Source organism: Agelaius tricolor, unplaced genomic scaffold, assembly GCF_023055355.1.
Source record: "Agelaius tricolor isolate 1412-34295 unplaced genomic scaffold, bAgeTri1.0.p SCAF_38, whole genome shotgun sequence".
NCBI lineage: Eukaryota > Metazoa > Chordata > Aves > Passeriformes > Icteridae > Agelaius > Agelaius tricolor.
Window position 1 is genome coordinate 1808152 of NW_027269298.1, and position 15222 is coordinate 1823373.

The following is a 15222-nucleotide window of genomic DNA, read 5'->3' on the forward strand; positions in this document are numbered from 1 at the left end:
TCAGCTGAGGTGTTAGCGAGCACATCGCCACGGCCAGTGGGGACTGCCAGGTGTCACATTTACCTTCTGCTCTTCCAGTGCATCCTCTGTCATCCCAAGTGGGGAAAACACTTCCCTCCTCTTCCATGCATGTCAAAAGCACCATTTAGGGAGCCAGATATAGCCCTGGTATAAACAGGTGCGAACCCACATATGTCAATAGAATTACACCTGATTTTAATGGGCTTACATTTGGCCCTTGAGCCCTGGGGATCCCTCTGAGAGCAGAGGCTGTATTAAATATTAAGGGCCTTATTCTCCACCCCTGCCTGTGCTGGAGTAATTAAATCTCCATGCAGACCCATTGATTTTCAACTGCGCTCTCCTTGTGGGAAGAGGCAGCGCTCGGCACGAGGGAGGGAGCAGAGATGTTCCCTCGAGGAAAAACACATCCATTTCTCCTCCCCACAGAAATTCCATCCAGAAGAAAACTGTACCAAACATTAGGTGTTTGCAATGCTTGCTCGGGTAAAAGATTGCAAATGGTCTAAAATGAAGCAATGATTCCAACTCTTCCCCGTTGCCTCCAGGCTGTGACAGCAGCACTGCCGCTGCTTTGCCGCTTCCTTCAGGCTCCGGGGGCTGTGAGCGCCACACAGAATCCTTCTCCTTCCCACATCAGGACCTGCGAGGAGCTGGGTGATTTCCCATCCTCCAAGGATCTCCTGAACCGCGGTGTAACCTCGGACAAGCCCCACAGCTGTTGCCAGCCTCTCCGGGGGGTTCTGCTCGCTGGTTAATTCCGGCGCTTTGCCTGGAGCTAGCGCCTTTTACCTGTGTGTATACAAGTATTATTGCCAGCTTGTGATCTTTTGAGCTAGCAGGGCTGTGAAAAACGACTTTGGTTTTTCCTTAAATGCCACGGAGTTTAGAAGTGTGACGGCTCACACTGTGCTGTTATTCTTTCCAATTGAAACCTAATGATGCGTGCATATCACTTAACTCTGATGTCAATAATCAGCACACCACTTGGTCTTTGCCGTGGCTATTAGAGGGAATGAAAATGAAATACCAACTCCGTTTTATCCTGTTACTTTACCATAATAACTAATAAAGAAGTAATAAGTGAGACGTGGGGAATTTCCAGGGGAGTCATTACTACAGAGCAGACCTAAAGGCATAAAGTGAAATCCAGGAATATTAGCCAGCCCTGGATTCCCAGCCAGTGCTTCTCACTTGAGCTATACTGCTGCTGTAAAATAAGTGTTTACAGAAGAAGTTACCATGTGGAAAGTATCAGACCGTGTCCTGGAGTGGAAATTGAGCCAGAATTAAAGACATCCTTGCAGGTAAAGACCACCCTGTGCATCAGTGTTGCGTTTAGGCTGGGCCACAGTCAAGACACAATGCCAGCATTTCATAAATCTCACTTACACTCCAGAATATGGGAAACGTTTCCCAGAACAGCTCTAAATCACCTCTGTCTGGTCGCAGGATGAATCGTGGGTTTTCCAGGGACTCTTAAATGGGAGAGGCCACCCAGAGACCTCAGGGCAATGGGTCAAAGGAAACCATATAGCAAAATACTGAGTGCATGAGGTTCAAACCACGTGTGCGATGGACAATGCATTTTCTGGCTTAGAAATCACTGAATTCTTGGTTAGGAAGGAGCAGTCATTTTTGGGTGGTTGTATACATAGGAGGCAGTGGTGATTCTTTGGATTTCCTCCCCATAAACAAACTGTCGTTTTTCCATGAACTGTCATTTATCCACATGTCAAAAACCTGTCGCTGCTCAGGAGTTCTGTCTTCAGCAGCTGCCTGGTGCAGGGAAAACTTGGACCTTTACCTGCCACAGTTTTATCCACCTTATCCACAGCTGGAGCCTCCTCTGCTACCCTCCTCTGCTCCTCAACACAGCAGAGTTGACCTAAGCAACCCCAGCTGCTTCTCCAGCCCCGTGCTGGAAGGTGCTGTCACACCTTACAGTCTCCCACCTTCCCAAAGCAAAACCTGGTTCGGTTAAATCTCACAGCACATTCCCACCAGTATCAAGCATTTCCCAGCCATCTGATTTCCCCATCTCCGAGTTCCTGCTTTGTTTATCCTATTAATTCCAACCACCCCCTCTTCCCCCAACACACACGCACGCAGCCTCATTTACAGCATCCTCACCAGCAGAAGCCTCCCCAAAATATTCAGGGCACACCAAGCGAGGACTTACACGTGTGGGGAAACCCTCGTGACTGGGGATTTTTTTTTCCTCTCTCTCGAGCAAACATGAGCTCATGATTTTAATTTTTTTTTTTTAAGCTCTTAAAGGAAAAAAAAAATAAAACGAGAAGCCCCGAGGAGCGGCATTCCCGGCTGCCGTTATCCAGCCGGGGGCAGCGGGACGGCGCGGATGCTGCACCGGGAGCCGCGGGGCCGCCGGGGCTGAAGGCTCCCGCTCGCAGCCTCCTCTTCCTCGGGTGGTTTTCCCTCCCTCCTCCTCCTCCCCCCCCTGCATTTCCTCCTGCACCTTTAAGAAGCCCATTGCCGCCGGTGGGATGGTGTGTGCTAAAGCTGCACAGAGGAAGTTACGCAGCCGGGATCAGGCACGGAGATAAAAGCTCCGATTGTGATTGAAAGTGAGAGCAAAAGGGATTTCAGCCTCGGCATTAACTTGCGAGGGGAGCCGGGATTGCACAAAGCTCCCCCGGCCATCTGCCCTTGGGGGCCGGCGGCGCAGCGCTGCCCGCCGCGCTGGGCAGGGCAGGGCAGGGCAGGGCTGGGCAGGGCAGGGCTGGGCAGGGCTGGGGGTGTGCTTTGGGGGTTCCCCCGGCCCCGAAGTTCGCTGCTCCGCCGGGAGCCCCGCGCCGCAGAGCTCCCTCCCGGTAAGGACCCGCAGCGCCGGGCATGGGGGGAAAGCGGGGGCGGAGGGGGGGGCGGGCAGCGCCGCATCTGCCCCAGCCCCGAACGCTGCGCGGCCCCACGAGTTGTTCCCACGCTGTGCTGGGGTGTCCCGCTCCCTGTCCCCCTCCCCGGAGCATCCCCGTCTCCCCGCCGCGGGATGGGGTTGATTTTCCCACTCCGGAGTTTGGGAAGCCGGGGGGCTCCCCCAGCCCGGGGCGCCGGCTCCCCCTGCCCCGCCGATCCCCTCCCCGCTCCGTGCAGCCCCCCCAAACTCCTTTAGGGTAAAAGAAACCGGGGAGGATGGGGCGGAGCGGGAGCGGCATCGGGTTTTGCCGGGAACCGCGAATCCATCAGGGAGAGCGGCGGGATGCGAGTGGGGTTTCCAGGTTTTCTGCTGGGAGCCGCGCAGCGCTGTCGCGGGGTTCGGGCTCCCGTCCCCCCGCCGGGTCCCCATTCCGCTGTCCAGGGCGCGGGGAAGGGATGGGCAGCGAGGGAAAGAGGAGAACAACTCCCGCTCCCTGAGCGCGGGGGGAGAGCGGAGAGTTCATGGGGAGAGCAACACTTCTGAGAGAAAATTAAAAACTCCTTCATTGAGTTTACTTTCTGCTCTTAATCCGAGAGCAGCTCAGTTGTTGCTCAGCGTTGTCCCTTTATTTCAATAGGGTGTTAATCCAATAATAAGAAAAAAACCCGGAGCCAGCTAAGTCAAGACACAATCTAATTTTGTTTTTAATACTCCGGCTATCAGTCCCCAGTGAGCGCTGAGTACTCTTCAAAGAGAACAAAGAGCATTGATTCTATTTGTTCCCATGAACTGCAGTTTCTTAATAATATCAGGTGAAGATTTATTTTCTAAGAACTAAACCGAATCAAGCAGGGTGAAACCTTTAATTTGGGGAGCCTCTCTGCCCCGTTTGCAGTATGTTGGCTCATTCCAGAGCAACACTCCAACTATTTCTGCAAAAAGACTGGACTGGCTAAGTGGGTGTTGAGCCACAGACTTCACCCCAAACCCGCTTGCCTGGCTGATGAACTGACAGTAAATACATTTTTTCCAGTAAATTTTCACTTCCCTGGGAATCTGTGACATTTAGCCAGCATAACAAGACACTAATAGATATTATAGATCCTTTCTACCTGGGTTTTTCCCTGACAGCCATTCAAGTGCAAGATATAATTGTTGAGGCTGTGAAAATAGATCCATAAACTTAACAGCACCAGAGTCCTCATTAAAACTACCCTGCTTGTTTTCTACACAATACCAGAGTCTCTCACTCTCACTCTTATCAGGCACTTGGCAGTGACCAGTTTGATGTAATAATTAGGAACTGACTTGTTATAACTGAAAAGACAGCTCTGATGTAAGTAGGACTTATAAACACTGTGTCACACTGGCTTATTATTTTTACTACATTTACTCATAATATAAAAATAGCAGCCAGTCTATTCTTTTTCTGGGAGTTTATTCAGGTCCAACGCAGCTATAACAGGCTCTTCGTAGAGAGCTGGCAGTGAAGCATGAGAGACAGCTTCTCTTTTCTGAACTCATTCATCTCAATCAGCAATCTTTCAAGCAAAAAGGGGGGAAAGGGAGATGGTAGCAGAGCGGTGTGAAGCCCCTGAACACGGATCAATGCATCTGTTAACCTGGAGTTTCTGAGCTTTAGTAACTGAGCTTCATGAGAAAGGAAATGCTAAGCATGCTGTTGAAGCACATATGCCTCAATTGTGGAAGAAAAGTTGGGGAAAGAAATAGAAAGGGAATTATCCAAAGGTAAATTTCTGTTCTGGATATGTGCCTCCCACCTTCTTGGATGAGATCTCCCTCCTGAATCTAATATTGAGAGAGGGTTTGACTTTTTCCCCCTCCCCGCTTCGGTTCTTTGTCATTTTGTTTTGTAATTACTTTCAATTTTTATAGCTCTACTGGAAAGACAACAAAATTGCAGAAATGTTGTTCTAACCTGAAATGAATACTGGGAAGGTCATTGCTCTTTGTATTAGGTGAACCTAAATGTTATTAGGACTTTAAATTGTTTTTTATTAAATGTTATTGTTCAGATAAATCATATGTGGGGATGCTGGACAATGTATCTGTCTCCCCAGCTGTCTTATTTATTTGCTTATCTTTTTAGGACTATCAATTTGTCTGTCTGTCCCTTCTCTGTCTGCATATTCCCCATCTCCTAATGACCCATAGCTGCTTCTTGATGTTATTTGAAGACCCATTAGAGCTCCTGTTGTCCAGCTGCTGTTGCAAAGCAGATACCTTAAATTGGGCAGCGCTCCTTCCCTTCTCCCAGACAGCAGAAAAGCCATAAGCATCTTACTATGGATTGCTTTTTATTAAAGTTGTATATCTCCCTGTTACAAAAACCTGTCTGGTGGCTTGGCAAGCCCAGCTGAGAGCTCTGCCTCCTGAGGGACCCCTGTTCTTCGTGCTCCAACTGTCCCTCCTTGCTCCCACCTAATCTGTCCTCCAATTTCTAGCAGGTCCCTCCTGCTGATGAGCTCTGCCTTTGCCCTGACCATGAAAGACAGAGGAGATCCCAGGTAGCCCCATGGATTGCAGCTGAAGGCTTTGGGAACTTGGTGCTCCGTTGCCAAAAGGCAGAATTGGACAGGAATCCTCACCACCACCACCACAGGACACAGCAGGAGAAGCCAAAGCCAGCCCTGCCCCAGTCACCCCAGTGACCACCCAGCAGCTGCTGGGACCACCACGGGTCTGGGCACCGACCTGCTCACGCTGACACAACCATCCTTTGGGAAAAAGGAATTTCAGCTCCAAGCTCCACGCATTCTCTCTTGTCAGAGTTGTACTGATGGCCAGATGCTCTATTTATTTTATGTGCTAAATGTTCTAACACCCCAGTAATTAAGGCAGACACAGTTTAAGGCACTTTCCACAGCGACGCAGTCGGAGCAGACCAGAAGGTTGAGGAAAACCTGATCCAGCACCATCTCACGGCCTCTCCAATTTACTCCTATCAAATTTCATCAGCAACTCAGAACTTGATCTTTGTATTGATTGACTGGAGTCACCTCTAGATATTTTCATGCTGATTTGGAAGACCTTTCGTACAATAAAAGGGGGAAAAAATGAGGTTAAGGAAGACTTTTGACCACTGATCAGCAACTCTGGCCAAAACTTTCCCAATCAAGTGAATTGCAAAGTTGGCTTCCGTGCCAAGAGGAACTTTCCACGTCCAGATCCAGCGTGCAGAGTGGGCTCATCCCTGTTCCTGTCCGGATCTCCTTCCAGTGGAGCATTTTTAGATGAGGAGTTTCCATGCTGATCCCGAGAGCCACCCCTAGCCCAGCCGCCGCCTTCCTCGGGACTCCCGGCACTGCCCTCGCCCAGGGCCCCCGCGCCCGGCCGCAGCTGCCATGCTCTACCTGGCCGCTCTCCTCGTGCACTGCGTGCCCCTGGCCATGGGACAGTATGACATTTGCAAGTCCTGGGTGACCACGGACGATGGCCCCTCATGGGAGTTTTATGCGTGCCAGCCCAAGGCCATGCGGATGAAGGATTACGTGACCGTGCGGGTGGACCCGGCAGGAATCACTTGTGGGGATCCTCCGGAGAGGTTCTGCACCCATGTAAGTGTTTGCTGCCTTATTTCCTGGCTTAGAACAGGCTCTGCTGGTGGCTGGAGGCAGTGTCCAGCCCAGGTGCCACCGGGAGGATGTCCTGGGTCAGGGTGGCCACGGTGGGCGCTGCCTGGAGCTGTCAGTGTGCAGAGCAGGGACAGGGCACCCTGCCCGGCAGGGATGGGGCTGGCATGCTGGAGGGAGGGTGAGGAGGAGCCAGGGAGGGCTGAGCAAGTCCTGGGTGAGGTCTGGATTTTGGAAAAGCACACAGCCTGAGCTGCTCCTCTACTTGCTGAAGCGTGGGGTGTGCTCGCCAGCCCCATCCCAAAGGGCTGCTCCAGCACTGCTGGGATTTTATAGGATGTGGGCAGATGGTCTCAGTTTGAGGCAGCATGAAGGGCAGGGCAGGGGAGTTTGGCTCCTGCACACCCTCAGCTCTGGGGGTTGGTCTGACAGCCACAAACTTCACTAAAGCTCCTGAAAATGTGGTTCTCCCTCTCTTCTGAAAAGGCTCTGTGGATAGACATTTGCCCTTGTAGTTAATATCTTTAACTTATTTTCTCTTAAATATTAATCATTGCATTTCATTCCGTGCACCACAAAGCTCAGCAGGAACATTTGATTTATAATTCACAAGGCTTTACATTGTTAAAGAGTTCAGGGGTCAAAGCAAAGAGCAAAACAGTAATGCCCCCTCCCAAAGGTCCCCCAGGAGTGGTCCAGGCACACATTTAAGGGACAGACACCAAGCCAGCCCATGCTGGCAGGGTTTCCACTGCACAAGGAGTGTCTTCTAAAAGAGTATATTATTCTTTTATTATAATGAGGAGGGGAGTTCTCCCTCTAAATCAGTGCAGGGAGTCCCATTTTCTATTGCCAGTGCTACCCCATGCCTCAGTTTGCCACCCTGGACCCAGCCAGTGAGGGCACCTCTTGAAAATCCAAGAGAAAAATGTTCCTGTGACTCCAAGGGGTGCCAAACATTTATGATCATCAGAACATGCTGCCAGTAGTTACCCAGTTCCCTCCAGCCTAAGGGCTCTCATTAGTACCAGGGAAGACATTCCCACTAATTCCAGATAAGTAGCAGCTTTTCCTTTTAAAAGATCGTTTGAAAAGAAAGATTAAGTCCAAGGTTGCAAATAAAACTGTTAACTATTGATGGGTCAGTCTGTATTTCCATTTATCTGACTGACTGCAGGAGGATTAAAAGGACAACACCAGATTGCTTCCCACTGCACTCACTGCAGCTCTTTGCAAACCCTCTCTGGTTAAGGATGCTCCAGACTCCAGCTCCACTGACCTCCAAGGAAGCAAAAGACACAAACTGCAATCAGCTCCCTGCATCTCTTGATTCAGTCAATACTGAGCTGAAATCTTTCTATTCTGGGCACCGGCAGTATTTCCTTGTAGCGTACGCCTGCCATGTGCTGTAACACTTGCAAACACCGTGTACAGCCGTGAATGAGAGCTACACAAATGCAAAACATGGATTTGCCTCCCTGTCCCTGCCTCACCCCAGCCTGGCCCGGCTCTCGCCTCCCAAAACAGAAACCAGCACTCACAGCACTGTCCCTGAGCAATTCCCTGGTGAAGAATCAAGCTAAGAACAGGAAAAATAAACTGCAAGGTATTTTTTAGATGTTTTTGGGGACGGGTTTGTGACATACCACTGTATTCATGGCCTTTTCTCCCCATCTCACACCAGTGCTGTTCTCTCCAGAGGACTAAAGAGTTATAAAAACGAAGCAGAGGAGGAGCAGCCAGGCTGAGGTGGGCAAGGAGCCCACCCAGCAGCCAGTGCACAGAGCAGAGGGTGGCAGCAGGAGAGATCCAGGCTCCAGCCCGTCCTTTGGACTGGAGTGGTGTGGGCTGGGAGGCCATCAAGGTAAATTTTCACTGCCTCTGTCACCGAAAATGCCACGTGGCCACTTACTGCTGAGCATCCCCTTCTGGTCAGCGGAAAGTGGACTCAGCAAGAAATGGCCCTTCCATCGCCGGGGCTGGGTGGTGACTTGACACCTATCGACGTGCAGGGGGAGGGAGCAGAGCCCGCAGAGGATGTGAGCCGAGTTCTGCTCCCCCTGCACTAAGGAAGTGCTGGGCAGAAATCGATGGCTCTGCCCACGGATCGTTACAGCCCCGGAGAGGGGAGGGCAGCAGCTCTCACAAACCCAGGGCAGCTCCTGGCTGCCAACCTGCTCAGGTGCCTTTTGGTGTCCTGCTATCCTTTCTCTTCAGGTTTTTAATTATTTCCTTGTAACAGGTGGGTTCTCATAGGAGCCTGGCTTTCCAGCAGAGAAGTTCTTACGGTGACTGTATTGCTTTCTTAGGTGTCTTTCAAAACAGCAGGGGACTGTCCGTGCGGTTAAACTCGCGTTACTCAGAATTAAGTGCAGCCCAGCGGGGCTCCTGCCCTGCTCAGACAGCTGCAATCAAAACTAAAGACACACAAACACCCCTCCGTGCTCAAAGCAGCCAGGCAGGGATGAGCTGCACCATGTCCCCACGCAGGGCAGGCCAGGGGCAGAGTCCTGGTGACAGTCAGGACCAAGGCAGCCAGGCAGGGATGAGCTGCACCATGTCCCCATGCAGGGCAGGCCAGGGGCAGAGTCCTGGTGACAGTCAGGACCAAGGCAGCCAGGCAGGGATGAGCTGCACCATGTCCCCACGCAGGGCAGGCCAGGGGCAGAGTCCTGGTGACAGTCAGGACCTTGTCAGACAGCGAGTGTGCCCTGCCAGGCTGCACGGACCACAGGATCCCACACTGCCCTGCCACAGTTCCAGCAGTGCTCACGAGACTTCTGCACGAGGAGGCTTCAGGAGATGGCAGGAATTATTTGGAGGACCATCCTTTGTGTTTTATAATAATTCTGGTCACATCTGGCTGCTTCCTTCTGATTGGGAAGTGTTTTGCTGCTTATTAAAGTCAAGGGTTTTGCTTTTTCCACAGTTTCTGAACCTGTTCCTATTCATGGCAATGCCTTCCTGGCAGGGTCACCTGAAAAATGAATTGTACTTTGCCTCCTGGCAGGGCAGGGGGAATGGTGGGAGCAGGAACAAAGATGGATAAGTAAATAAAAGCCTGAATGAAACTGAAAGTGTGACTGAAAACTAATAGGGAACAGATCTTTTAAACCAAAGGTGTCGAGGGAGAGCTGAGACTTCAAAGATCACAGGCAGGGCACAGCACAGAGCAGCTGAACGTGGATTTCAAAGGAGAGGGGTTTGCAGGGCAGGCCCAGCTGGGAAACAGCCAAGCTGCACATCCCCATGGGGCAGAGGGGAGATCTCGTGTTCCTTCACCTTCCCACCCTCGTGGGCAGGAGGAGGAGGAGGGTGGCACAGCTGGCAGGCTGCTCCCAGGTGCTGAGATGCTCTGAGATGCTGAAACACTTCTTTGAGCAGGGACCCTTGGGAGTTTGACTTTCAAGCGTCAGCGTTTTGCACACAGGATAAAAAATTCCTCAGGTTTTGTGGGGAGCTCACACACAGGGGGGAGCAAGCAAACACCAAAGCCCAGCTCCTTGCAGCTCAAGGGGTTTCCAAATCATTCCAGCAGAAACAAAGAGAGGTGTCCATAACAGATGGTCATTATGGGATGGTTTTGCTGCTCCTTGACATCCCAGTGAGAGCACAGGGAACCCACCTTGCTGCAGGAATGGGAGCTTTTCCTCCCCCCAGAAGTGTCAAGACAGTATTTCTTGTTCTGACAACACTCTTTGATGCAGGGCCGAGCTCTCAGCCCATATTGATGGGTCAGGGGTATTTTTATTTGGCGTCAGCATTGTTTCATCAGCTAATAGAGCTTGTTGACTTTGGCACGGGCACATGAAAGGAAAAGGCTTTATTTATTCATTACACATGCAGCCAAATTGGATGTTTAGTTTAATTCTTAGCTAAACTTTTCTGAATGACATGTGGTTATAAGGCTTGTACTAAAGGACTCTTTCTCCTGTGGACTGGGTGCTAAAATTGGAAAAAGCAAAAAAACCTTTGGGCTAAGAAACCCTTTTCCTGCATTTTTAGCCCATCTCATACAACTCTACCCATCTGTATCTTTGTACACCTGTTTAGGTGCAAACAAGGCATTGTGGGTTTAGGGATGATTAAAAGCCAAAAGTTTTTAAAATAAGAAGGGAAAAGCCAAAGATTTTAAAGCAAGAAGGGAAAAATAATTGCTCCAGCAATGCTGTTCCAAAAGCATTTTTAAAGATGCAGCATGTTCTGGTGGTTAAAAGATGGATTCATCCCTTCTGGTACTCTGAGCAGAGACCCACAGCCCTTTCCCAGCCCACCAGAGTTCTGCCTTGTTTTTAGTAGAACCAGAGGGCAAAGCATGAGATATTCACTGTCCTAGGGTTCAAGGACATCCTTTGGGTAAGCAGAGCCCGTATCCAAGTCCAATGGAAAATCCTTTCCAAGAGAAGCGGATATTCTCCCTCCTCCTTGAATAAATCAGCACTACCCACTGCTGGTGGCAAACCCATCCTTGGTTGTAGCAGAGGAGTTGGAACTCCCCTTTGCCCTTCACTGTGGAGCCCATATGGCCCTGGGGTCGATCACTTTGCCTTTGTGCCAGAATTCATCAGCACAAGAAATTCACTCTGTGCTGTCAGATCACCTGTACACCCCTGGCAGGGCTGTAGGGAGGGAAAGAAGTGACTTTCTTTTCCCAGCTGCAAAGTGCTAACAGCCCCTCCAGTCCCTTAAATTAACACCTGGAAAATGCTCCCCTTTCCTTTAAGGAAAGCCTGGAAAAGACAACTTGCTGCCATTTCCACCCCGAGGAAGGTCTCCCAATCCACCCCCTGCACCCATTGTGGCACTGCTCTTGAGTGTGGGAGAAAGAGCTGGAGCCTTTTGGTTCTGTTCCCACCCTTAATCACTCCTCAGCATCAGGGTTGCTGCAGAGGGCACTGTTTGAAGCCAGGATCAGTGGCTCCTTGCCCCTGGGGCCAGACCCTTGGGTTGTACATTATTAGCTGCTCAGCAAATTACACACTGCTCTTCTCCTGCCACTGGGGCTACTTCAGAGTGCAGCAGGATCTGGGTGTCTTAAAAGGAAAGGCTTCACAGAAAAATGAAAGAATACAATTCAGCTTCAAATTAGAGAGTGCTGAGCAAACTGGATTTTCCCTCAACAGCCTGTAACAACTTCCTTAAATGCCCAGTTCGGGATTCATCTTGTTGTAAAGTGGGATGCTACTCCCCTAACAAGGATCATTTCCAACTGCTGATGGAAAAGACACAGTGATAAAAATGAAGCTGTCAAGTAGATTTAATTGGTACAGTGAGCAAGAAAGTTTTCCCCTACCTCGAAGTATTCAGGAAGAGTAAACTACTTTTAAGAAAAGCTTTGCTTTTTAAAGGGAACAGTGTCCAGATGGGAAAACCAGAAGAGAATGGACTGAAGACTTGCTGGCAAGTGTGGCCAGAGCTGGGAGAGCAGTTCTTACAGCAGCCCTTATACAGCAGTTTCAGCTACCACAGCTTTCCACTGGCAACTTTTGAAGCCAAAGGCATTCAGGGAAATCCTTCCTATATATTTATTTTAAAATCTGCATTGTATTCTATGGCATAGATATGATTTTCCAATAAACTTTAAAAGGATTTCTCCCTACAGAAAATCCTGCCTGAGTGGGAAGAAATGCTATCCTACCATGCTGTGGTTTCCCCAAGTGAAAGTCCAGTTCTAAGTTTCAGATCTTAGTTTCAGATCCCAAACCACCCTTTTACCATCAGCCTTTTGAGATGGGAAGCTTTGGCTGACCCAGTTACTCAGGCAGTTCCACACAGAGCACAGGTTTCTGTGTCGAAAAACCCCAAAGAGGCTTTTTCCTCCCCAAAGCACACAGCACTGCTGGGTGACCATTCTGGAGATGTCTCTGGGGAGAAGCTGCTGCCTGCAAAGCCCTGGCAAGCAGCAATTTGGACCTCCAGCCTTCACCCCAGGTAGATGAGCCATTCCCTGCAGCCTCAGATGTGTCCCATGAAGTTCCCACTCATGCCCCCTCTTCCAGGCAGGGCCAGAGGGGACAATTGCAGCCCTGACCCTGTTCCTGCCCTGCTCCACTGCCCTGCCCTGTTTGGCACTGCTGCCTCTGCACATCTGCTCAGTGCCACCTGCAGCCAGGCTTAGGGAACCTCTGTCTCTTGGCTCTGGGGTGGATTTCTGCATTGCTCAGCTGTCCCTGGGCAGGGACAGCCACAGGGGGGCTGCTGGCCCAGGAGCTCAGTTCTGCAGAGACACCAGGCTGGGTTTCATCCCCAGCCATGCAGGAGCCTCCTTGGAGCAGCTTTCCCCCTGCTCCCCTCCATGGAGCAGCTCCAGCACAGTGCCACCACTCCAGCCAAGGCGCTGCACACCCCAGAGCAGTGGGGTCACTGCTGCCCTGTGCTGGGCTCCACTGGGATGCTGCCACCACCGTGTCCAGTCCTGCCTTGGCACTGCCACGTCCCAAAGGCAGAATTAGCACAGATTCAACTGGTTTCTACTCCAGCCAAAGTGTTTGTAACTCCCCATCTGCTGGCTGAGTCAGCTGCTCCAGCTCTGTAGTGCTGCCAGTCAGGAGGTTTGGGGAGCCCTGCCTGAGGAGAGGATCACTCTCGGGGTCTCAGGGACAGCCAGGACATGTTTTGGGCTGACACAACTCAATCCAAACCCCTGACAGGCACCTGCTGAATTGTTCCCCTGACACAGAGCACAAAGCAGCCAAATGCTTTTCCCACAGCAGCCAAGGCAGAGCTCTTGATGCAGCAGACAGACACAGGAGCCCTGCTCAGAGGCTGGCGTGGGTGCAGGGGTACCCATCACCCAGCTGTGCCCCCTCCACACACACTCTGGGCGACACCTGCACCTCCATTTGAGAAGCACAGCAGAGCCTCCACTCCCTCCCCTTTCCCACCCCCAGGCTCTGCATCCTGCCCTCCCCCATTCAAACTATCAGGGCCTCTCTTACAGAATAAATTATTAATAGCGGCGTAGCGAGCCTCTCTGCAAAGGCTGCATGTATTGAGCTTACAAGGCGCACAAGCTTTTAGAGAGCAGGACACTTTTCCTACTTCCTAAGCAATTTCTTAGTCCTGAATCAATAATGCACTCGCAGCCCTGCACACAGGTCGCTGCTGCTGTGCTCCTGCTGCTAGGGGCTGCGGACACAAATACATCTCTGTGGCAAGATGCGAGGGCTTAATAATCTGGCAGGGAAGGGATGGGGTGGAATCCAAGCAGCTTAATTTGTAAACAAGCTTCAGGGAAGTGCCCTGGGAAGAGCAAAGCTTGCAAGTCCCCGGTACAGAAAGTCTGAGTTTGGAGACAAGCTAAAAAGCAGTCAATGGGATTAATCTGCTGCTTTTTGAACGCGTGCCCATGGCTGCCAGCTGAGGGGTGTCTGGTTCATCTGATCCCAGGCCTAGGCCTGATCCCAGGCTCTAGGTCACCCTACAGCCCCCAGTGCCCAAGGGGGAGGTTGAGGGGGGATGCCTGGCAGGGAGGTGGGGGTGGAGGTGAGCCCAGGGCGGCAGGAGGGATGGGGTTAGAGCAGCTCACCGGGGGATTAGCACTTCACAAAGAAAGAGCTGCTCAAAAATGATTCCACGGGAGGCCGGGCTGCTGCGGGTGATGTGTGTGTACACCCAGCACAGATGAGATTATCTGCTTAGGAGTGGAATTTTCCGGGCAGGGTTAACCCTTGTGCCGCCCCCAAACCAGCTGCAGACGCCTCTCAGGACAGGGTGCTGGGCAGGGCATCCAGCAGCAGCAGCAGCAGAGCTGCTCCCAGGCCATCCCTGGGCTTTGGAAATGGAAGTGCTGCTTCCAGACCACTCTGCAAGCAGCACACTTGGGGCCCTTCTTGGAGAGGTCACCCCTGGGCTGGGCTGCATTCAGGCTGGAGGCTGAAATTCCTCCTGTAACCAGATTTTCTGTTTCTGGCTCAGCCAGAGTGGGCGTGAGGGGATTTGTGCTGGTGCAGGAGCTGCGGTGCCAGGGGGCACAGGTGACTTGGGTCAGCCCTTGTGTGGGACAAGCTGCATCTCCCTCTGGATCCTCCCTTTGTGGAGAGGGTGCTTCCTGCCTGGATGTCACCCTTTTGCCGAGGTTGGGTCATTTACAGTGCAAAGACCAGTTCAGACCCTTTTAATGAGGTGCTGCCAGAGCACAGGGAGAGTTTCAGACACAGCGTGGGATGCGAGCAGAGATTTCCTTGAGCCTCACATCAAGGTTGGGTAAGGGAGCCACTACTTTGCCCTGCTGCAGGTGCCTGGGGGCATTCAGTCATCAGAAAGGTGAAGCCCACAAAGCCTTGTGAAGCCCAGCCCTGCTCCTGAAATCCCTCCCTGCCTCAATTTTCCCATCTGGAGACAGGACATTGCCTGCCACCAGCCCACCCTGTCTGGCACGGCGATGTCTCCCCAGGGCTGGTGGAGAGAAGGGCACAGTGCTGAGCCTGTATGAAATACGAACGAGATGCTTCTGGAATTCAGAGCAGGCTGGAGGGGGAAGGGGAAGAGCAGCCACGAGTAGGGCTTGAATCTCTTCTCTGGCAGAGAGACGGGCCCAAGGGAGCCCGAGAGCCTTGAGCGAGCGGCGCTGCTCGGTGAATGAGTATCTGCTTCAGGCCAAAGGGAAGAGGCAGAACAGCAAAATGTCTCGCTGAGTGCGTCCTGGTGTCTCACCCAGAGCCAGCAGGGCTGGTTCTGCTGACTCACGCTCTCCCAAAGCCCCACCAGGCAAAGCCTGTCCTAACGCCC

At 51.6% G+C, this 15222-nt stretch overlaps 1 protein-coding gene across 3 annotated transcripts in view; it reads left to right on the forward strand.

Moving 5' to 3' along the window:
* The first annotated feature begins 2152 nt into the window (after positions 1 to 2152).
* The window catches only part of NTNG2 (netrin G2), a 50511-nt gene continuing 37441 nt past the window's right edge, over positions 2153 to 15222 (forward strand). The window contains exons 1-2 of one of the 3 annotated variants that reach the window (XM_071454240.1): positions 2153 to 2855; positions 5365 to 6477. In XM_071454240.1, the coding sequence (XP_071310341.1) occupies positions 6265 to 6477 (213 nt within the window). In that variant the 5' untranslated portion in view covers positions 2153 to 2855; positions 5365 to 6264. The remainder of the gene's footprint in view (positions 2856 to 5364; positions 6478 to 15222) is intronic. The other 2 variants (XM_071454238.1, XM_071454239.1) reach the window with 2 other exon arrangements.